This window comes from Diospyros lotus, chromosome 15 (genome assembly GCF_014633365.1).
Source record: "Diospyros lotus cultivar Yz01 chromosome 15, ASM1463336v1, whole genome shotgun sequence".
Taxonomy (NCBI): domain Eukaryota; kingdom Viridiplantae; phylum Streptophyta; class Magnoliopsida; order Ericales; family Ebenaceae; genus Diospyros; species Diospyros lotus.
The window spans coordinates 23,340,638-23,365,430 of NC_068352.1; the positions used below are offsets into that span (position 1 = coordinate 23,340,638).

Sequence of the window (24,793 nt, forward strand, 5' to 3'; positions counted from 1 at the left end):
TTTCAAGGTCTTTATTGTATTTACTTCCTATATCTAAATTGTTCTCTTGTGTCCATTAATAGGATGGCCCAATATGTTTTTGGGTGGTCTTAATCCTGTATGCACTTCCAGTTAAATCATAGTAAGAGTTTGTTTTGGTTGAGTTATCATCCTTCAATTTTTTACAAGTCTCCCAAAAGATTAGCGCGCGCGCGCGCGTGTGTGTGTGTGAGAGAGAGAGAGAGAGGGGGGGGGGGGAGAAGGGCTTCTTTTCACGAGAATAAAAAAATCAACAATATTTAACAAAAATTGTAGAACTTTGCCCACCATCAAAGAGAGTACATTCCCCTAGCACTGAATGCACCACAATAGAATAGAGAAACCCTTGCCCAAGCTTTCCTATCATGTCCTCTAGGGCATCCTCAATCCTAAGATGAGCATCTTTAACATATGCTATCATCATCCAAGCAATTCCATAATTTGTTGAGCCATCAAACTGTGAATAAAATAATGTGTGTATTTCTAAATGTATAATACAAGAGAATATATATATATATACAAGTATTTTATGTTAATTACACTAATATCCCTTACTTGTCTTATTTAATACTCCCCCTCAAGCTGGAGCATATATATTGAGTATGCCCAGCTTAGTACAAATATAATTCACATGAGACCCTCTAACTGACTTGGTGAGTAAATCAGTCAACTGATCGTTAGAACCCACATATGTTGTAACTACATCCCCAGAGAGCATATTTTCACTAACAAAGTGGCAATCAATTTCAATGTGCTTGGTTTTCTCATGAAAAATAGAATTAAAAGCAATATGCATTGCAACCTGATTGTCACAAATCAATTGCATAGAATTGAGCTAAGTAACTCCTAACTCAATCAATTGTTTCAGCCACATTAGCTCACATGTTGTTACGACCATTGCCCTATATTTAGCTTTGGCACTGGACCTGGTGACAATAGTTTGATTCTTACTTTTTCAAGAGACTAAGTTTTCACCAACAAATACACAGTATCCAGATGCGAATCACCTGTCACTAGGCGATCATGCCCAATCAACATCCGTATATCCTACAATTTGAATGTGTCCATGATTCTGATACAATACACCTTGATTGGGGACAACCTTAATATACCAAAGAATACGAATCACTGCATCCCAGTGACCGTCACAAGGTGAATCCAAAAACTGACTTACCACACTCATAGCAAATGAATATCAGGACGTGTGACAATGAAGTAATTAAGCTTCCCAACTAGTCGACAGTAGCACACAGGGTTAGAAAGAGGTTCCCCCTATCCCGGTAACAATGTAATATTCGAATCCATAGGGGAATTTGTTGGCTTACATCCAAGCAACCTTATCTCCTCTAGCATATCTAAGGCATACTTTCTTTGAGAAATATAGATTACTTACTTTGACCGAGCTACCTCAATACCCAAAAAATATTTCAAGGGACCCAGATCCTTAGTTCGAAACTGTTGGTGAAGATGTGCCTTCAATTCAGCGATACCAACGTCATCATCCCCTGTAAGTACTATATCATCAACATATTCCACTAGACGAATGTGGCAACCAGACTGAGAGCAATAAAAACCAGAATGATCAACTCTACTACGAGTTAACCCAAACTCAAGAACAGTTGAATTGAATCGACCAAACCAAGCTTGAGGAGACTATTTTAGGCTTTATAATGATTTTCGAGGGTGACACACCAGCCTAGACTCTTCCTGAGCAACAAAATCAGGAGATTGCTCCGTATACACCTCTTCCTGTAAATCGCCATAAAGGAAAGCATTCTTAATGTCTAGTTGATGAAGAGGTTAGTGAAACATAACAGCAAGGGACAAGAAAAGGCGAACAGAGGAGATCTCAGCAATAGGAGAAAATCTATCACTCTAATCAAGGCCAAAAAACTAAATGTATCCTTTGGCAACAAGGTGAGCCTTAAGGTAATCAACCCGGTTGTCGGGACCAACTTTAATAGTGTAAACCCAACGACAACCAACAGTAAACTTACCCTTAGGAAGAGGTACTAAGTCCCAAGTCCCAGTAGAATGTAAGGAAGACATTTTTTTAACCATAGTAGCCCGCCACCTGGGATAGGAAAGAGCTTCTGGAATAGATTTAGGAAGAGAAACAAAAGATAAAGAAGAAACAAAAGCATAATATCTAGGGGAAAAAGAATTATAACTAACAAAATGTGAAATGGGATAGAGTGGTGCAATGACAAGTACCTTTACGAAGAGCAATAGATAAGTCAAGATCAGAAACTGAGGGAGACGGACCATAGGAGGAAGAACCAATGGGCACAGAGGATGTGTTAATGGAAGGCCCCCTTGGACTAGCGACAAGATGCACTGCTGGTGGGGGCCACATGTCAAGGACACCACTGGTAGACTTGAAGATCGGGGCGATCAAGGCGAGAGGCAGAGGGTAGTGGAGAAGAAGAAAAGGAAAGGTTAAGAAAAGGAACAAGCAAAGGTAAGCCAGTAGACATGGACTCGAAGAACTCAGACGAAGGGAGAAAATAAAGAGATGACTCAAAAAAGGTAACATCCGTTGAAACAAAATAGTGAGCTAATTGAGGAGAGTAGCAACAATACCCTTTCTAAAGGCGTGAATAACAAAGAAAAACACATTTGACGGAACGAGCGGATATCTTATCGTGACTTGGGGCAAGATGGTGAACAAAGCAAGTGCTCCCAAAGATACGAGGAGGAAGTGAATATAAGTTAACCTGAGGAAAAAGAACAGAGGATGGCATTCAGTTAATTAAGTAACATGCAGTTAAGAAAACATCATTCCAGTATTGAAGCGGGACATGCATATGAAAAAGAAGCGTGCGGGCAGTCTCAATTAAATGATGATTCTTTCGTTTAGCCACCCCATTTTGTTATGGGGTTTCAGGACACAAAGTTTGGTGAAGAATCCCATTGGATGATATATAGGATTTAAATGGTGAGGATAAATATTCAAGGGCATTATCAACATGGAGAACAAGGATAGGCACATTAAATTGAGTTCTAATTTCAGCATAAAATGTAACGAAAACCTTCTTTTGAACTGACACGACTAAGACCCCATACATCCGAATGGACCACTGAAAAGGGACAACTAACACGTTTATTGACTTTACTCGAGAAAGAACTACGACTATGTTTCCTAGTTGACAAGACTCACACTGTGAGGAAGAAGTATTAAAGAGACTAGGAACCATCTTCTTGAGATTAGGTAGAGACGGGTGCCCTAACCAACAATGGACTTGTAGTGAGGAAGTAGTTGTTGTGCATGCCACTGATGAAGCAGGGTGAGACAGATAGTAGAGTCTATGAGACTCAAGCCCCATGTCAATCGTTCGTCTGGTCCACCGATCCTAAACAAGGACAAAATTAGACAAAAAAGTGATGAGAAATTAAGACTATGACTGAGTTGACTGACATAATGTAAATTAAAAGGACATTATGGTAAATGTAAAACAGATGACAATGGTAAAGTAGGAAGGGTTGAGAGCCATCAACCAATGTAACAGGAGGTAAAGACTTTAAAGTTTGAATACGGGATAAAAGAGAACGATTACCAAACATGTGATTGGTGACACCAAAGTCGAAGATCCATGGACCAAGAGAAGATGAGGACCTAGTAAAGCAAGCAGTAGGGTTACCGGTGTGAGCAAGGGATGTGACAGGTGAAGTGGCCTATTGCGTTGCCTAGAACTAAAGGAAATGAGCATACTCCCCCTCGGATATAGTCACTGGTGAGGAAATCACTAGGTTTGATAGACGCCCAACCCTCTGAAGCACCAATAACAATGTTAGCAGTACTAGTTGCTTGAGGTGGACGACCATGTAAGCGATAACAAGTCTCCCGAGTGTGACCAAGATAATTACAATAGGGGCACTCGGGCCGAGGATGCCCACCACCACCACGACCACCATGACGTCTGCCTGAATTTTACTTCCATGACTAGGATGAGAATCAGTCTGGGTAGTAGCAAGGGCAAAATAATCTCTAGGTAAAGATGTGTCACGATCAGTAGTAATAGAAGAGGCTCTAAGTAACCTGGCCAATACCTCCGTCAAAGGAGGTAGAGAGGCATGCCACGACCCCAAGGATAGATTAGTAAATATAGTAGTAGTTAGCTTACATGCATTAATATATTATACAACTATTCTAAGGGTTTACTAGGGTAGTAATTGTAATTTTCTTTCCTTCTCTGTTTTAGATGTTTGTCCTTAGCTTAAGCAATTATGCTTATAGTTGTACTATACATGGGTACATGTGGAAGACTGTTAGGTTATATATAAGCCACAACTAGAGGATGGGAAGGCATGTTTTGAATTGATAATTGAATTCTCTCATTTTCCTCTCATGAATTCTCTCTCAATTTCCCTCTAAACTCTCTCTCGATCCCTATGATTTCACTATAATCTCCCCACCTTCTTGTTCTGTCTGAAATCCTTCCCTATTTCTTGTTGCATTCCCTTCCCTTTCAGTCTTATTCCCCCTTGATTTCTTCCAATTTCCTATCAAAACCCTAGGCAAACCCTAGGTATATGACAAGGCACTGCTGAGAATCTGTCTTAACTAATCCAAGCTCCGGTCGAATCCCATGAAGATAGAAAACAATAAACATTTGATCACGCTGCTGTTGTTGTTTCTTGATATTTGTATTAAAATCAGTAATGGAAGCTTGGAGCTCACCCAAATAGGTAGTCATATCTAAATCAACCTGTTGTAGATTGAACAAAGCACCAATCACATCATAAATACAAGTGATGTCACTTGTATATAGATCACGAGCCCCAGTCCATAGAGCACTACATTCATAAAGAGGTTGAAATATAGACATCAAAGTCGGCTCAATAGTCTGCCACAACAAACTTAGTAATTGTGCATCCACCTTTCGCTAAAGAGGTTGATTTTGCTCGAGAATAGTTGAAATGGTCTTTGATAAATCATCCTCAAGGCCATGTCCAAGAAACCAAATCTCAATTGCTGATGACCAAGCAAAATAATTTTGTTTATTCAATTTCTCCGTGGTAATAGTTGGTGTGCTTGAAAAATGGGGAATGGTTACAGTTGTGGACGTGGTGGAGAGGTTGTGGATGAAGAGTGTGTTGTAAATGAAGACATGATACGAAAAGAACAACCCGCTGTCCTGGTTGACCGGATCTGGAGCAGGTCAGATCTAGATAAGATCTGGGTGAGAAGCTTGAAACAGCCAACAATGGCAGAGGGAGATCAAAAGGTGGCCATGTATGCAGGAGGAGATGACCAGCGAAGGTGAAAAATGTGGTCAACGGTCGTGCAATCGGCGGCGGAAACTATGTGGTTAGACCGTTGGAAATGTGAACAAAGCACATGCGACGATCGAACAGTGTCTGACGAAGATGGAAAAACAGAGGTGGCAGTCATTCTACAAAGAAGGTCGATGGTGAAGGCTCGATCAAACAAAGCAGAGGCAACCAAGAAGTCGATGATGACGGCATGTGTGAAGATCAACGATGATAGCGAGGGGAAAGCCAATAGCCGTGTTCAACGATGGCCACTCCAGAAGCAAAAATCGTTGACAATAGAGGCGACATGTTTCAAATCTAGCAGTGATTGGCGGTAGTGGTGTTGGCTAACAGTAGCGACAACGGCGGGAACTAAGGTTAGGGTTTGTCTAGTGGCCCTGATACCATGTGAATAAAATAATGTGTGTTAATACAAGAGAATATATAATACAAGTATTTTAATTTAATTGCACTAATATCCCTTACTTAACTTATTTAACACAAACAATGAAGCAGAAGGTAATAAGCACTCTCATCCCCATACAGATATAATGACAACTAGGAATTTTTGTGCCTTTGGTTCCTCGGTCACCAAAAGTCACAAGTAACAATATGAATGGATGACCAGGTAAAAAAATAAACTTACCATTAAGCACCGTGTCTTTTCCATAAGAGCTCAAGTCTTCTAGCTCAAGAGGTATGAAGAAGGAAGAGATCGTGAAAACACCAAATGACACACTTAGGAAAAAAGAAAGAAAAAGAAAACACCACATGAAACCACTTTGCTCAACGCCAAAAAGCATCCAAGATGCCAATAAAGATTGAGGTAGACTGCAGTCACTATTAAGGATAGTCCTAATTCTTGTTTTGTGCATATAAGAGGACAGAAGAGAAGATGATGTAGTTTTGTTATTAGTAGTAAGCAGCTTTATTCTCAGTTGTTTATGTGACTAGTTAGTTTTGGTTCTGTTTTCACGAAGAGCAGTTGTCTGCTCAGTTGTTACTGCCAGCTGTCAATAATGGTTAGTCCTGTTAGAGATTCTGTTCAGTAGTATATAAACTCAACTAGTCTCACTATCATTTGAGATCTTGATTAAGAATTTGAGAATTCAGTTCTTTCTTCTAAATTTTCTCTCGATTTACTTTCTTTCCTTCTTTCACAATCATGGGATCCCCATCCAAATCCTGCATGTGCCTACTGCAGACCAATGAAGCATTTTGTAAAATCAAATAGAAATCCAAGAAAGACTCCCTTGAAACCTATAAACTTAAAAAACTCACCATCACAATCAAAACACCCTCCCACATTCCAAAACCACGGATCTCCTTAACTGACTTAGAACAATCCCCCCCCCCCCCCCCCCCCCAAACAACTCACGCACGCACAACCTCAAATCCAAGATTTTCCACCATGCCCCGTCGGATTAGATGTCCCTTCATGTTACATCTCTGGCGGTCCAAGCCCTGTCTTGCATTAGGTTAGGATGAAGGGAGATAGTAGCTCCTCCTTATCCCAAAGAAAAGTTCACAAACAGCTTCACTGCAAATCTATACAACCATTTCCCTGATAAGACAAATTGTAAACCCAACTAGCATCCTCAACTTCAATTTTAAAATTACTCTTTATCACATAATCAGAGTTTAAACATCCAAATCCATGTAGAAATAGGGATATACTATGCCAAAAATATACGTCCTATGCTATTTATTTTCAGAATCCATATTGACTGATCCTTGAGAAAGATTGTCCACATTGCAGCTCTTTGGATGTTGGGTTCTTTATCTTACTGTCTCTATTCCATTAAATTGTATTTCTTTGCTTCCATTTATATTCCATTGCCTTTCTTTTAATTTTGGAGAAAGACAGTCTTGATAATAGAAACAGAATACAACCAGCTAATGCTCATCAACAACTGTGAACATTTTTTAATGAATTTGAAACACCAGGTACCAGCCTACCTATTGCATTAAGGGATACTAAAAAATAATTTGACAAACCTCAAGTATTTGTTGGGAACAGAAAGGAATTAGGATATTTACTCAATGAAATACATATGCACTAGTATTATCAAACAAGTGAACAGTAAACAGCTCGAATTTGTAAAGATTAACTTCTCTACTTAATTCATATATTTATATCCCAGCAAAAAAATTTCATACATTTATAATTATGATATAAATTGCTCAATCAATGAATTTGAGACATACCGTCGTTTCAATTACCACAGCTACCAAGTTCAGGATGAGGACAAAGACTACTGTATAGCCAAACTTTGGGCCTCGAACAAAGGCTTTCAGCTCTTTAGATAAGGGGGAATGGTAGAATGTTGGAAAATTTTCAAAGATAGGTATCTGCAAACAAAAAGCACAATATCAATGATTCAAACTACAGAAGCTTGTAAAGCAATAATAACAATAGTAAATGAAATTTGTAGAACATGACGTTTAGATTTCAGATGTAGATGAATACAACTTACTGAATCCTCCTTTGGAAATCTTAGTGCAATGGCATTGCAAAGGTCAGCAAATTCATCTGAATTAATCTACAGGTAAAATACATGAACCCAGAGAGAGAGAGAGTAATCAGAATAACTATTAGCAAAAACACATTATAATCTAATTTATACTTTTTTACTGGCCAACAGATTTGCAAACAGGTAACACGTCTACCAGAAATGAATCGAATTCAGTTCCACATTGAAATACAGTTGAGAAACTACCAATTAAATTTACGTTCAGATAACAAATATATAGATAATGAGATAAGGAATAGAAAAAGAAAACACAAATATATACATTGACAAAAATCAAAGTAGAACTGAGGCAAAAGTTTTCAGAAGTTAATTTGTTAATTCAAGAACCCGATGACATAAGATACAACAAACTTCAGTATAATTTCCTTTCTAGCTGATCCAGATGTGGCAGGTGGACAAATATGTCAAATAAGCTTTTCCATGCACTAAAGTCCCTATCAGCCAAAAAGATCTTCTCATGGTGCAACCAAAAAGAGAATCTCAGTGGCCTTTCCATACACCAGTAATCTATAAATGTTTGGGTAGCTATCTTTCATGCCCTCTCTGCAAACTACATCAGTAGATAAGAAAAGCTTTAGAGAGACTCATGGTAAGCAGGTGTAGCCGTGTAGGAGATGAATTCAAATATCATCTTTAGCGAACAAGGTCTGAAATCCCCAGACTGGAGCAGGCCTTAGAATTTGGAAATTTGGTTTGTTAAAGCTTCACTTGGCAAACGATTATTGACATTTTTCAATCAAGTCCAACAGTGTTTTTTTAAGGTCAAGGTAGGGTGCAGAGTCAAGTTTTTGGTAGGTAGTAGTATGCACATAGACCCCTTTATGAGGTTTTCAATTTATTTGAGCATCCCAAGGAGAAGAAGACTGCTAAGGAGGACTGTTATTATTCATTCACTAAGTATCATCAAGACAGCACTTTTTAGGCCTAAACTCCAAGATTTTCAATATATTCTCTGAGTGCTTTTTGGTTTCCTCCATGGACCACCACGTTACTGAGAAGGGGGAGTATAGTTGGGTATGGGACCCCTCAAAGGGATGGACCTTTAAATTTGGTCCTTCTTGGATGTGCTTTGTGATGGTGAGGTGACTTTCCTTGGAAGGCTATATGAAGTTGGAGGAGCACCATCTAAGGTTTCAATTTGGACCTACTTCAGATGACTCTCTATGTGCAAGGACAAAGATAAAGCACTTTTAGCCAATCGGTGCTATATATGCAAGGACAAGTCCAAGTCAGTGGATTGCCCTCTCTTTCAAATTATAGAGCAGTGTGCCAGTATGAAGTTTTATTTGTGCTTTTCTCATAACTTTATGAGTAATGCCATCTTCAGTTTTAGACCTCTTATGCTCTTGGTTGTGTAATTTTCCAAAGAGGAGCCTTAAAAAATTTTGGAACATAACTGCTCTTTGCATGATGTGGAGCTAATGGCAAGAAAGAAATAGAGAGCTTTCAAGGGCGAAGAAATCCCAATTCATTTTGTTAAGGGAACACCCGCTATTTTCCTCTCTTTGCTCATCAATGAGGATTTCTCTTTGTGTCTATCCACTTTTGCAGCCTTCATGGATAACTTCTGCTGTAGATAGATAGTCCTTTAGGTCAATGTTTTGAAAAGCGCTAAGCACTTAGGCCCAAAAGGCCTATGGAGCTTAAGCGCAAAGTGAAGCGCACGCTTAAGCAAAGTAAAGGGCATATAAATAAATAAAGAGTACAAACGTTTATAAGCATAAAAAAAATATAAACTATTAAAAAAACGCATTCATTAAAAAAAAAAAAAAAAAAACCTAAATAAGAATGAGGGCTGCAAATTTAACAAAAAGTAAGATACCATTTTTCATTTATATTTTATACCAGCTTACAAATTCATGCAACCATAGCAAAAACATATAGAGGACATAGAAACGGATACAATCTAGTCAATTGCTAGCCCTAATGAAACTTGGAAGGCAAACTAGTCTAAACTCTCGGTTAAAAGGATCTGAAAATGCTAAGACTTCTTTTTTAATTTTTAATTTTTTTTATTTTGGTGGGCCTTCTTTTGTTTTGTAAAAGTTTGGCCAAAAAACTCATTCTATTTCATTAACAAGATTTATACAAAGGATCATATAGAAGAATAAGGAAAACATATCATTCCCAATTTACAACTATTAGAAAGATTAAAATAGAATTATTAGGTCTATCTCTTATGGCCGAGAATAAGGAGATAAAAGAGATAAGAGAAATTTAAGGAATGGAGTGATAAGGTTGTTAGGGGATAAGGAGATAAAGTAGTGTGAAGAAGATAACTCCAGCAACTCTTATCAAATTTCTTAATTCAAATCTGTAAATCTATTCCTATAGTTTAGGAGATAGTTATCCTTATTTTTTAGGACATATTTTGTGTAGTCGTGTGTATAAATATATCTCATTGTCACAGAAATAAAGGAAAGCTTCTATTTAATAGAGTAAACTCTTATAAACTATCATATTACTTGAGTAAAACCATTTGTTACTCAAGTAAATATAGTTCACCGTTTCTTGTCATTTGTTCATGGTGTTAGAACTAAAGTTGTACATATTATATATATATATGCAAATATATTAGGGAGTGTTGTACAAATATATTAGGGAGATGTTCTATCCCATGCTTGTACCTTGTACATTGGTATGTATATATATATAAATAGATATCACATTGTGAAAATATATATACTCTTCACTTTTTCCTCAAAACACAACATCGTATCAGAACCAACCCCAGATCCCTAACCTAACCCTAGATCCCATCGTCGTCACTGCCGCCAACCGACGCCACCATCGACGGTCATCTCGTCCGCCGTCGGCTTCTCAGATCTCCTACGTTGCAGTCGTTTCTCAGATTTCATGGCTGGTTCTTGTTGTATCATATTTTTTCATATATGAGAAAATGTATTTGATGAAAAACCAACCTTAAAATAAAAAATCTTTATGAAAATCTCATATTTCGAAATAAGTTTTTCATATTTCGAAACAAGCATGATTAGTGTTTTGGCGCGAAAGCTCAAATGTTTGAAAAAACCAAAATCCATGAATCATGTTTCGAAACATAGTTTTGTTATGTTTCTATACATATTTCGAAATGCTCTTTGTCATATTTGAAATAAATTCAATATTTATGCATCATGTTTCGAAACTAAGTTTTCATGTTTCGAAACATCAATCTGCCATGTTTCTATACATGATTCGAAATGTATTTTCATAAGGTTTCAAAGTTTATATGCTGTATTTCGAAACCTGTTTGAAAACTAAGCATATGTTTTGAAACCTATATAGTATGTTTCGAAACCTCTGTCATCTCTGACAACAGAGTATTTAAAATCTTTATTTAACATGTTTTGAAACATGTTTCTGAAGTATGTTTCGAAACCCTCATATCATGTTTCGAAACATCTGACTGTGTCAACAGAATATTTGAAAATCTGTCATGCTTTAGCACTTTAAATCAAAAGCGTTTTTAAAAAGTCTCTTTTATCTGAATCTCCATACCCTGATGTTTTAATCTCAAATGTTATGTAAGTGGAGAAGAAAACAAAATCATTTTGTTTTAAAAGATGTCTCCCACTCTTTCTGTCTCTTGGTGCATATCTAGTTGTAAAGGCTGGATGTTTCGAAACATGGTATGTATGTTTTGAAACCTCTGTGTAAAAATGTGATGTTTCGAAACCTACTTTATCATCTTGTTTCTAACGGTTATAATTAGCCAAAACTCTATCTCTTTGCTATATATATCAGTTCTTTGAAGACAAGAAGCACCTCTCACAAGCATACACAAGTTTACACATCTACAAGAGATATTACCACATACACAAGCACAAGCAAACGAAGCTCTTTCAACAAGCTCTCAAAGAAGATCCTTTCAATTATTCCTTTGTGTGCATTGTGGTGTGAAGAGGAGAAGCAAACTGAAACCATCATCCTTTCAAGCTCTCCTCACTCCATACCAATAGGTTTGTAATAACTATTTGGTAAGGTATTTAAATACATTCAATTTGTTGGGTTGTAAAAGATAAGTGTTATTTATCTTGTTGTAAGGTTTAAGTTGAGCCCGTAAAAACTCATTGTGTAAGGTTTTAGAGTGAACCGTGGTAAAACTCTTGGTGTCATTGATCGTTAGTGAAAGTGATTATGTTTGCAAATCCTTCAAGTAGGTAAGCTTGAAGGTAGTGGAGTAGGCGGGTGCTGAACCACTATAAATCTCGTGTGCACTTGATTTCTCATTCTTACTTGTTATCTTTGTTCATGCTTTCAAAAGAATCGTTTTTCAAAAGCTAAAGGAGTTTTGAAATTTGCAAAATAGAGAAGAAGGTTTCGAAATATATCATAATAGGTTTCGAAATATACTTGACAAAAAGTTTGATTTCAAAACATACTTACTTATATTTCGAAACATACTTAACAGAAAGGTTTATTTCGAAACATACTTCCTCATGTTTCGAAACATAGTGTCTTGCATGCTATAAATTTTTAATCTATCGAAAATTTACCTAAATCCCAATTCACCCCCCTCTTGGAATATACTTGCCATTATATAGAACTAACAGTTCCATCACTGTCACTGCTACATCACACCGATCTACCATCGTGGCCACCGTCGCCGCCTCCTTCCTCACGTTCCATCGCGGTTTCAGATCTGGGCTCCATCACGTTTCTCAAATCTCGCCTCCTTCCTCGTGATTGGTCTTAGATCTTGCCTCCATAGCCACCGTCGGTCACCAATCTGCTGTTATCGCCACCGTTGGCCTGTCTCAAGCCTCTCCGATCATCGGCCGGTCTTAGATCTCTCTGATTTCAGATCTGGGTTTTGCAGTTCTAAATCTGTTTTGCAGCAACTCTTTGGTTTCAGATCTGGGTTTTGTAGTTTCAGATCTGGTTTGTAGCAACTTTATGGTTTTCCGATCTGGTTTGCAGTTTTGGATCTGATCTGATCCATCTATCTAGTTGGGCTTGGGTTTCCCGCTATGGCCTCTTCAAATCCTAGAGTGTTGAGCTCCTCTTCGGTTGTGACTATACCTGTGACCGTTCCTATACCGTCTTTATGTAGTATTATAGCCATTACCATTGACAAATTGAATGGTAAGAATTATGTCTTGGTCTACGTCTGTTCAAATGTGGTTTCGTGGGCATGGTGTTAGTGATCATTTGACTAAGAGACTTTCTGACATTGCAGAGGCAGATAGGATTGCATGGGATCACATAGATACATAGTTGGTGACATTGTGGTGGCCCATAGATGTTCATTTAATCCCCTTATTTCGTGTTTATGAGAACTATTTTGATATTTGGTCTCATGCTCAGCAACTATATACTAATGATATTGTGTGTTTGTACTCTATCATTAGTAATTTGTTTTGTATTCAGAAGGGGACTTCGATGTGCCTACTTACTTGGGTCGTATTCAGTTTGTTGTGACAGATTTTAACGCTATGCTCCCAATTACAGCCGATCTCAATGAGAAGAAGAAGCAGAGGGATATGTTGTTTATGATCCTTATCCTTTTAGGCCTTGGGTCCAATATGGAAGGTGTTTGCACTCAGATCCTGAGTAGTCCCACTATACCTACCATGGAAGAGGTGTTTGCACGGATCCTTTATAGTACATGTTGGAAATTTGCTCAAATTAAGGAAGATTTGGCCTTGATCCTAGAATATTCTAGGATTTATGTTTTATGTGAACATTATGTAAATATAGTAAGCCAATGATGTAAATTAGGATGTTGTCTTTAGTTTATTTTCATCCTTTTTTGTTTATAATCCTCTCCTTAAAAGAGGATGTTGTTCTTGTTTATTTGTATCAATCAAGACATATGGTCTTTGATTATTTCTAAAATGGTATTAGAGCTGGATTAAATCACAACCGTCTATTCCTTGTGAGGCCCTAGGTCCTTTACCTTTTGCCATAACTCGTGATTGCTGACGCCTCTCTATTGGCCGTCGACGCTCGGATCCGGCAACTTTTGGCTCTTCCCAGCCATTGCTAATCTCGGAGCTACTAGTCGCGGCCACCCAAGGTCGTCTTCTCTGTTGCTTCCTCCATTGTCAACCGCCAGATCGTTTCTACCTCTTGCAAGTGCAAGTTCACTCTAGGCGAGTGCAAGTTCACCATTCAGGACGGTGACGCCCACTCCAATTGGGTCGATTGTGTTTGCTTCAGCCACCGCCTACTGCTTGTTGGCATCTCACATCGGTAGCCACCTCCCAGATCTCGGTAACACTGCTTTTTCTTCTTGTTTTTCCACTCCCAACATGATAAGTTATGTCAGAAGTCACTTCTGAAACCACCCTAAACCCTATCGCTGCCATCCAAACAAAAAATCTAGTGACCCAGCCAAACCATTCTAGCACCCATTCTGTCCAAATCACCACCATTCGTTTAAATGGTGATAATTTTCTTCGTTGGTCTCAATCTGTCTGGATGTATATCCGCGGGTAAGGAAAAATTGACTACATCATTGGAGACAAGAAGGAACCTGCAGTGGATGACCCAGCACACTCCGTTTGGGATGCTGAAAACTCTATGGTCATGACATAATTGGTCAGTTCCATGGATGAAGATATCAATTCCAATTATATGTGTTATCCTACTGCAAATGAATTGTGGGATAATGTAAATCAGATGTACTCTGACCTAAGTAATCAATCTTAGGTTTTTGAGTTAACTCTGAAGCTAGGAGAGATTCAGCAAGGAGATAATTCTATTACTAAGTACTTTCATTCATTGAAGAGTGTGGCAAGATCTTGACCTCTTCAACATTTATGAGTGGAAATCTACTGAAGATTGCAACCACCACAAGAAAATGGTTGAAGATGACCATATTTACAAGTTTCTTCCTGGTCTTAATATCGAGTTCAATGAGGTGCGAGGGAGGATTATTGGTCGATCTCCCCTTGAGTGCCTAAAAGACATTTTTCCCAACACTCGATTACATTCGGACCTCCTCGTTAAAGTTTTTGGATGTACTGTGTATGTTCATATACCTACTCAATTTCGCTCAAAACTTGATCCTCAGACTGTCAAATGTGTTTTCTTAGGTTATGCCTCTCGTAAAAAAGGCCATAAGTGTTATGATCCTCTCACAAAAAAGATCCACGTGAGTATGGATGTCTCCTTTGTTGAAAACAAACCCTATTTTACCAAAAATTTCTTCAGGGGGAGTAACATGAAGGTGAAGACAATTTTTGGGATGTTTATGTCCCCTTCCAAACGCAATCTGTCCTACTCAAGAATCACATGTTTCTGATAATGGTCACTTAGGAGATTTTGGTTCTTCGATACCAAGTAAAGGGGTTTCTTTGGCAGGGGGAGAATTACTACAAACCGATCATCATGATCTAAATTCTGAGCTTCAAGTTTATACTAAGAAGAGATTTCACCAATTGAACAAAGACTTGAATGTCAATTCTGCACAAAACCAGTCTGAAAACCCGAGAAATGGCATTGTAAGTTCAAGAAATCCCACTTTACCTAATAGTTCCCAAGTTGATTCTTTAACTATTTCCAATCATTTACCTACTATTTCTGATCTTGATGTTCCTATAGCAATTAGGAAATGTGTCAGAAGTTGCACTAAATATCATATTGCTAAATATCTCTCCTACCACAGACTATCAAAGAGTCATAAGGCTTTCATATCTAGGATTTCACACTTGTTTGTGCCAAGGAATATACAGGAAGCTTTGGATGATTCAAACTGGAAATTAATAGTTATAGAGGAGATGAATGCTCTAAGGAGAAGTGGCAGTTGGGAGATAGTTAACCTGCCTAAAGACAAAAAAATAGTAGGGTGTAAATGGGTGTTTACAATAAAATATAAGGTTGACAGGAGTGTTGATAGGTACAACGTCGGACTGGTGGCTAAAAGCTTCACCCAGACTTATGTGATTGATTATCAGGAGACCTTTACTCCTGTTGTAAAAATAAACTCTATCAGAATCCTATTGTCTCTTGCAGTAAATTCAAATTGGCCTCTACACCAACTTGATGTCAAAAATGCGTTTCTTAATGGTGATCTTGAAGAGGAGGTCTTCATGAGTTTGCCACCGAGATTCGAAAATAAACTTGGGAGTGACAAAGTATATAGACTAAAGAAATCCCTGTATGGTCTCAAACAGTCCCCGAGAGCATAGTTCGAACGCTTTGGAAAGACAGTTACTAGTTATGACTTCCTTCAAAGTCAGGCAGATCACACTATATTTTATAAACACACAAAAGATGGTAAAGTTGCAATTTTGATTGTTTATGTTGATGACATTATTTTAACTAGTAATGATGAGATAGAGTTAGCAGTCCTCAAGCAAAAACTTGCAAAGGAGTTCCAAATCAAGGACCTGGGGATCCTAAAATACTTCCTTAGAATGGAGTTCGCAAGATCCAAAGAAGGCATCTTTGTCAATCAGAGAAAGTATGTTCTTGACCTTCTTGCAGAAACAGGTTTACTCAGTTACAGGGTGTCAGAAACTCCCATTTAGCCTAATGTGAAACTATATGCTGCCAAAGCTGAAGAAGTAAATGACAGAGAACAATATCAGAGACTTGTGGGAAGATTAATCTACTTATCTCATATGCGACTTGACATTGCTTTTGCAGTGAGTATGGTGAGTCAATTCATGCACTCACTAGAGCCAGAGCATTTTGAAGTGGTCTACAGAATCCTAAGATATCTGAAAGGGACTCTTGGAAGAGGCTTACTATTCAAGAAACATGGCCACCTGCAAGTTGAGATCTACACTGATGCAGATTGGGCAGGAAGTGTTAATGATAGGAGATTTATTTCAGGCTACTGTTCTTTTGTTGGGGGAAACCTAGTCACCTGGCGAAGCAAAAAACAAAATGTGGTGGCTAGAATTAGTGCAGAAGCAGAGTTCAAAGCTGTTGCTCATGGAATTTGTGAAGGAATGTGGATCAAAAGGATACTTGAAGAACTGAAGTTTTCTCGATCAAAACCTATTGTAACAACAAGGCTGTCATCTCTATTGCTCATAATCCGGTGTTGCATGATCGTACAAAACATATAAAAGTGGACAAACATTCCATCAAGGAGAAGCTCAATGTTGGAATAATATGCATGCCATATCTTCCAACAACTGAACAAATTCCTGATGTTCTAACCAAGGGTCTTCACAAGAAGCAATTTAATAAACTTATTGGTAAGCTAGCTATGGAAGACATCTACAAGCCAGCTTGAGGGGGAGTGCTGGAAATATGCTCAAATTAAGGAAGATTTGGCCTTGATCGTAGAATATTCTAGGAGTTACGTTTTATGTAAACATTATGTAAATATAGTAAGTAAAGGATGTAAATTAGGATGTTGTCAATATTTAGTTTATTTTCTTCCTTTTTTGTTTATAATCCTCTCCTAAAAGAGGATGTTGTTCTTGTTCATTTGTATCAATCAAGACATATGGTCTTGGATTATTTCCAAGAGTACACAAACATTTTCTGAGGCTTCACTTGGAGAACGATCTATACTTGCCTCTCAAACTCCTGGATCTTCCTCTAAGATTGGACCTGGAAGTGGTCGTGGTAGAGGTGCTGGGCGTGGTCGCAATGGTAAGCGCCCTTATTGTAATTACTGTCGTCGCCCCAATCATTATAAGGATACATGTTATGCACTCCATGATAGTCCTCCCAAGGCTAACGTTGCGATTCCTAAGGGTATAGATACACAGTTCGTGATACTCGATACCTCTCATATTGTGCGATCAGCTTCTACATATACGATCTCTGTTGAGGAGTTAGCTGAGTATCGTTAGTTTCAAGTAACTCAGCAGGCCTCATCTCTCGTAGCTTCTATTACCCAGGGATCTCTTTCTTCTACTCAGTCACCTAATGGTACTCTTCATATCTGTCTTACTCATGCTCAGCTTAGTCCTTGAATTCTTGATTTTGTTGCTTTAGAGCTTATTTCCGATAATAAATCTTTCTTCCCTCATTTTGATTCCTCTACGTCCCTTCCTCCTATCACTATGGATGATGGGTCTAAAACCCTTCCCACTGGTATCAATAGGACTAATCCAATTCCGTTTATTTCTCTTGATTCTATTTTACACGTCCCTAGTTGCCCATATAGTTTCATTTCTATTCATCGTCTCACTCGTTCTTTGAATTGTCATGTTATCTTTGATTCTGATTATGTTCTTGTGCAAGATCAGGGTACGAGACAGATGATTGGCACTAGACGGCGTCTGCTTGTGCTACTACAGGGGCATCTCTGCTTCAGATTCATTCTCAACTTGGTCATCCTCACTTATCTACTCTTCGATAGATGATTCCTTCATTGTCTTCGTTGTCTGTTCTAGAATGTGAGTCTTGTCAGTTAGGAAAACATGTTCGTTCTTCTTATCCTAGTCATCTTAATAAACGAGCTGATGCTCCTTTTGATCTTGTACATTCAAACATTTGGGGTCCTAGTAGGGTCAAGTTTAAACAAGATTTTTCCTATTTTGTTACATTTATTGACAATCATTCTTGTTGTATTTGGCTTTACTTAATGAAAGATCATTCTGAATTGCAATCTTTATTCACTTCATTTTGTAATGAAATTTTGATGCAAAAAGGGACAACAAAATAGCACAAACACAACAAGGATGTAGTGTTGAAACAATGGATAGCTAATAACACACTTAAATAACTAAGATTACACCTCTTTAGTCCTAGAACAGTTGAATAGCAGCAGCTTCTTGCTAGCCTCTTGCGCCTACAACAACGGTGGAGGGATTGGTAGGCGCTGTAGGGTCGACTCCTCAAAACCCAAGCCTCCAAATCTTCAAAACCCTAGCTGGTTTGGAGTTGAAACTCCTTGCAGAGGATTCTTGTCTTTAAAAATGCTGAAAAAGTCCCCAAAGCAGCTTGGAGATCGTTTATTTGTACCAGACCTCAAGCTTCCAAGGGAAGCCAATTGTTATCTCTTCAAGCTTCCAAGAGAAGCCAACTCCCATTTTGCAAATAACTCCCCCTAAAAGTCACTAATCTTTAGGAACCCCAACAAAATACTTGATCTTACAGAAAGACACCCCAAAATTAACTTTCACCCAAATATGCCCCCAAAAGCTGAAAATTACCAAAATACCCCTACTCAATTAGAGAAAACAAATGAAAATAAAAAACTATGTACAGGTTTGCATCATTCCCCCCTTCTTAGAAAGAACTCGCCTCCGAGCGAGTTGTCAACTTGGCTGCCTGGAACATTTCAAGGTCAATTTTCATAAAATCCTCTTCACTAATCCATGAACAAATCCATGTTCATGGATTAGTGAAGAGGACTTTGAAAGAATTAGTTAAGGGAAGTTAACTCTTTCACACGTAGGTTGTTTTATTAGCTTAGGAAAACTCATATATAGAAAACTCCTAGAAAACCTCCTACAATACCTCCTATTTTACAGAAATAGATAACAACTACTATTAATTTATCTAATTTACAAATTTTGATTGATATGACTTGGATATCCTTAGCTGATTCCAAGATTACTTTCATCCTTTTCCTTCTTTATCTAGGAGTTGAACTTCTTGTGATCCTTTCACACATCGAGACCCTAACTCATCTAGCCTCTTCCTTATCTTTTTTATCTTCCAACAGATTTTATGAAAATTAACCTAAAATGTGCTATGCAGCCAAGTTGACAACTCGCTCGAAGGCAAGTTCTTTCTAAGAAAGGGGGTGTGAGAAAAACACCTAAGAGACTAGCCTCTCTTAACTTGTTATTTATAATAAGCATAAAGAGCCTTAAACCTATGGGCTTAATCTAATTATAAATAAAACACACACATATAATAATTATAATATATACTAATAATTCTAATACTCTCCCTCAAGCTGGAACATAGATATCATATGCACCAAAGTTGTTACAAATATATTCCACTCTAGAACCCTTTAGAGACTTGGTGAAGACATCTGCAAGTTGATCATTAGAATTAACAAATCTATAACAATAACACCTTCAACCAACTTTTCTCTAATAAAGTGACAGTCGATTTTAATATGCTTACTCTGCTCATGGAACACTGGATTGGAAGCAATGTGTAAGGCAGCCTGATTATCACAAATAAGCTTCATAGGAGACATTTCACAAAAACTTAAGTTCCTACAGGAGTTGTTTAAGCCAGATGAGCTCACAAGTTGCATTAGTCATAGCTCGATACTCTGCATCTACACTAGATCTAGCTACTACATTTTGTTTCTTACTTTTCCAAGAAACTATATTTCCTCCCACAAGAACACATTACCCAAAGATTGACCGATGATAAAAAGGAGATCCTGCCCAATCTGCATCTACATAACAACAAATAGGTTTAAGGCCCTTTATGCTCAGAATCCGAATAACATCCCAGTGAGAATCACATGGAGAACTGAAGAACTGGCCAACTACACTCATAGTAAAAGCAATGTCAGGACGAGTGACTATAAGATAGTTTAACTTGCCTACCAGTCTCATATACCTTCTAGGGTCTGAATAAAGCTCCCCCTGTCCCAGCAAGAGTCGAACATTTGGATCTATTGGGGTGTTAACTAGTTTGCAGTTCACCATACCAGTTTCTTCTAAGATGTCAAAGGCATACTTCCTTTGAGAAATTGAGATACCATCTCCTGATTGAGCAACTTCAATACCCAAGAAATATCGAAGTCAACCTAGGTCTTTGGTCTGAAAGTGTTGATGTAGACATTCCTTCAGCTTCTGTATTTCAACCTGATCACTCTCTGTGATAACAATGTCATCTACATAAACAACAAGATAAATACATAAGAAAGAAGAATGGCGATAGAAAACCGAATGATTAACTTCACTTCGAGTGAGACCAAAGGCTTGAACTACAGTGTTGAACCTATCAAACCACGCTCGTGGAGATTGTTTCAGACCATAGTGTGGCACCAACCAGGATGGGACCGAGCTTCACCTGTGGTTTTAGAAATAGAAACAAAGGAAAGACTCGAAACAAAGGCACGATAAGAAGGAGACAAACAGTCATAGCATAAAAAGTTATAAATAGGATGGAGATTACGAGTAGACCGTGTACCTTTGCAAAAAGAAACATGGAGATTGTCGGGCTCAGGATTCAGGGCAGAAGGGACCACAGACGAAGAGAGCAAGTCAGGAGAGTCCTGGGCTGGAAGAATGCTGGTACTAGTAGCGGGATGAGGATGACAGTGATATGTAAGAAGTAGAGGAGTTGTGGTAGGTGGATTGAAAAATGGTAAGAGTAGGCGCCACAGAGGAGACAGACGGACCCGATGAGGACAGTGGAAGAAAAGAAAAAGGAATAGATAAAACTTGGTGAAGACTTGTGTATCAAGCTGAGCAACCGAAAAGAAAGACTGTTGTTCAAAGAATGTGACATCAGCAGACAAAAGATATCAGTTCAGCTTAGAAAAATAACACTTATAGCCTTTCTGTAACTGGGAATAGTCGAGAAAGATACACTCGAGAGATTTTGCAGTAAGCTTAACCTATCCAGGTGAAAAAAAATACACAAAACAGATACATCCAAAAACACGTAGAGGAACAGAATAAAGCGGCTGTGCAGGGAACAAAAAGGAATGAGGAATTTGGTCTTGTAACGTTAAAGATGCCATGCGATTGATTAGATAACATGCAGTTAGAATAGCATCGTCCCAAAATTTGGTGGGAAGATTGGCAAGTAAAATGAGCGTCTGTGCAGTCTTAATAAGATGGCGATTCTTACGCTCAGCAACACCATTTTGTTGGGGTGTATAAGGACAAGAGGATTGATGCATAATGCCATTAGCAGTCATAAAGGTAGTAAATTGAGAAGAAAAATACTCAAGGGCATTATCACTACGTAGGGCACGTATAGAAACTCCAAACTGTGTTTTTATTTTAGCAGTAAATGTCTAAAAGATAGAAAACAACTCGGACCAACTCTTCATAAGAAACAACCAAGTGCAATGAGAAAAGTCATCAATGAAAGTAACGAAATATGAAAAACCAAGAGTAGAATTGACGCGACTGGGCCCCCATACATCAAAGTGCACAAAGGAAAAGGGAGCCTCAGCCCTATTATTGACCCAAGGAGAAAAAGAATTACGAGTGTATTTACTACGTTGACATGACTCACAATAAAACACGGACAATGATGACAAACTAGGAACTAATTTCTTCAATTTGGAGAGGCTGGGATGACTAAGACGATAGTGGAAAAGATCTAGGGAAGCGACACTAGTGCAAGCTACCGACGAACTAGGCATAGCAAGATGATAGTAACCCTGTGATTTGCGCCCGACGCCAATCGTCCACCCCATACCTTGGTCCTGAACACAAACAAAGGTAGGAGCAAAGATAACTAAACAGTTAAGGGTTTTGGTGAGTTGGCTAACTGAAATCAAATTAGAAGGACTATTAGGAACGTATAAAATAGAATTTAATGAGAAATATAAGGTGGGTGTGATTTGGTCGATCCTAACTGCAGTTTTGGTACCATCAGTCATGGTAACAGTAGGCAAAGTATCAGAATAGGTAAGTGAGGAAAAAAGAAGTTCATTACCACACATATGGTCAGTGGGACCAGACTCTACAATCCAAGGACTAACATATGAGCCTTGAGCAACACAAGCAACGGGATTACCAGGATGAGACTACTGGGTGGCCAAGAACTTCAGCTGCAGACATAGGTACCAATTACGAACCTAGTGGAGATGGAGGAGGACTAGGATCGATCTGAAATACATGAAATACACTGGTAGATGATACATGTGGAGCAGCTGGTCGACCATGTTTCTTCCAGTATTTGTCCTCAAGATGATCTAGTTTCTTACAAAAGGTACACTATGGACGTAGGCGACTATTATTATGTCCTCTAGTTCCTCCTACGGTGGAAGCTTGAGACACAAGAGTTGAAGATTTGGCTGGAGGAACAACATGAGAAGAAGAGGACATACCATGCGCACCTGTCATATTCAACAACCATTTAAAAGAGTCCTTCATGGTAGGACTAACGAAGCTGGTCAAGATTTGATGTCTGATCGCGTCAAACTCTACTTTCAGGCCAAAGAGAGCAATAACCATAAAAAACTTCTCTCGTTGAGCAATTTGTTCAGTGCGGGTCGTAGTAAGAGGAAGAAGAGCATCAAATTCTTGCATGAGAGCCCAAACCTGCCACAGATAAGATTCCATGGACGACTCTTGCTTGGGATTCTTGATATTAGAGACCATAGTATACAAACGTTGGATGTTATTTGTAAAACACTCTTCAGCTTCCTTCCACATTGCACAAGTTTTAAATGGGCGAAAGAGCTGCATGATGGACAGATCAATAGACTGCCATAGGAGGCTACATAACTGGGCATCAACTTGTTCCCATCTAGCCCGATTAGCTTCTGGCACACTTTCAGCCTTTGTGGTAAGATGATCTGCTTGGCCTTGCCCTTTGAACCACATTTTGACAGAGGCTGCCCATGAGAGATAATTGACAGACCCTATCAACTTGACAGTGGTAATATTGGTTGTCTCAAGATTGGAGACAGTAAAAGATTGAGAGGCAGCAAGGGCACCAGCAGAAATCGGAGCGGGAGTAGCTCCGGCAGAAACCACGTCATTGAGATCAGACATGGCATGGACTTCGACATCGGAAGTCACACGCCAGAGGAAAACAGCCAACGGACACGCTGTCATGGGCCGGCTCCTGGAGGAGGAGGCAATGCGTGGCGACGCGTGGGTGATCCGACAGCGGCGATTCTTTGGCTATCGACTGATCTGATGGCAACGAACCCTAGGGTGGTGGTGGTGGCTGGACAGTACGCATCTGGTATGGACAGTAACGGTGACAACTAGGGTTTGAAGGTCGCTGGAAAAAGATACACAGCGACGGCTAGGGTTTTTTTCTCATCGATGGCTCTGATACCATGTGAAAAAATAATTAGAGAGAAACACCTAAGAGACTAACCTCTCTTAACTTGTTATTTATAATAAGCATAATGGACCTTAAACCTATGGGCTTAGTCTAATTACAAATAAAACGCACACATACAATAATTATAATATATACTAATAATTCTAACAGGGGGAATGATGCAAACCTGTACATAGTTTTTATTCTCTTGTGTTTTCTCTAATTAGGTAGGGCTATTTTGGTAATTTTTAGCTTTTAGGACGTATAATTTGGTGTAAGTTAATTTTGGGGCGTCTTTTTGTAAGATCAAGTGTTTTGTTGGGGTTCCTAAAGATTTGTAAGATCCAAGTGTTTTGTTGGGGTTCCTAAAGATTAGTGACTTTAGGGGGAGTTAAAATCTTGGAGAGAGAAGTTAGCTACCCTTGGAAACTTGAGATCTGGTATAAATAAACGGTCTCCCAGCCACTTTGGGCACTTTTTCAGCATTTTGAAGACAAAGGCCTTTGCAAGGAGTTTCAGCTCCAAACCAGCTAGGGTTTTGAGGAGTCGACCCTACAGCCCTTACCACCCTCCACTGTTGCCCTAAGCGCAAGAGGCTAGCAAGAAGCTGCTACTACTCGGCTATTCTAGGACTGAAGAGGTGTGATCTCAATTATTTAAGTGTGTCAATTATTTAAGTGTGTTATTTGTTGTCCATTGTTTCAACACTACATCCTTGTTGTGTTAGTGCTATTTTTGTTGCCCCTATTTGCATAAAGAATAATCCTCAATTAACCAACCCCTAATTACAACAATACCAAATCAATCAATCCCTAATTTGAAATTAATCAACAATCCCTAATTACATGTTTTCTATAATATTTTTTCCTTGGTAAATACAACTGAGTCTTCGTTTTCTTTTAAACGAATGTAAATATGATTTATTTGGATCTTTCTAAGATCCGATTATAGCTTTTTTTGGGTAACGATTCCGCCTAGTAGCCACACTATTGCAAAAATTTAAACAAATCCATCCATTCATATTGTTTGATAATTGTAGAAAAACGTGTACGAGAAATATAGAGGCAGTTTTTCATTCATTATACAATTATTTATTTCCTATGTACTAGTTTTTTCTATGTAACTTCCTCCAT

The 24,793-nt window shown here is 38.5% G+C and overlaps 1 protein-coding gene across 2 annotated transcripts in view; it reads right to left on the minus strand.

Annotated features, from left to right (window-relative positions):
* Positions 1–24,793, minus strand: part of LOC127791958 (two pore calcium channel protein 1A) — a 145,681-nt gene that overhangs the window by 37,843 nt on the left and 83,045 nt on the right. For both annotated transcript variants that reach the window (XM_052322193.1, XM_052322194.1), the window contains exons 12-13: positions 7,752–7,817; positions 7,483–7,626 (exon numbers count right to left, since the gene is read on the minus strand). In XM_052322193.1, the coding sequence (XP_052178153.1) occupies positions 7,483–7,626; positions 7,752–7,817 (210 nt within the window). The remainder of the gene's footprint in view (positions 1–7,482; positions 7,627–7,751; positions 7,818–24,793) is intronic.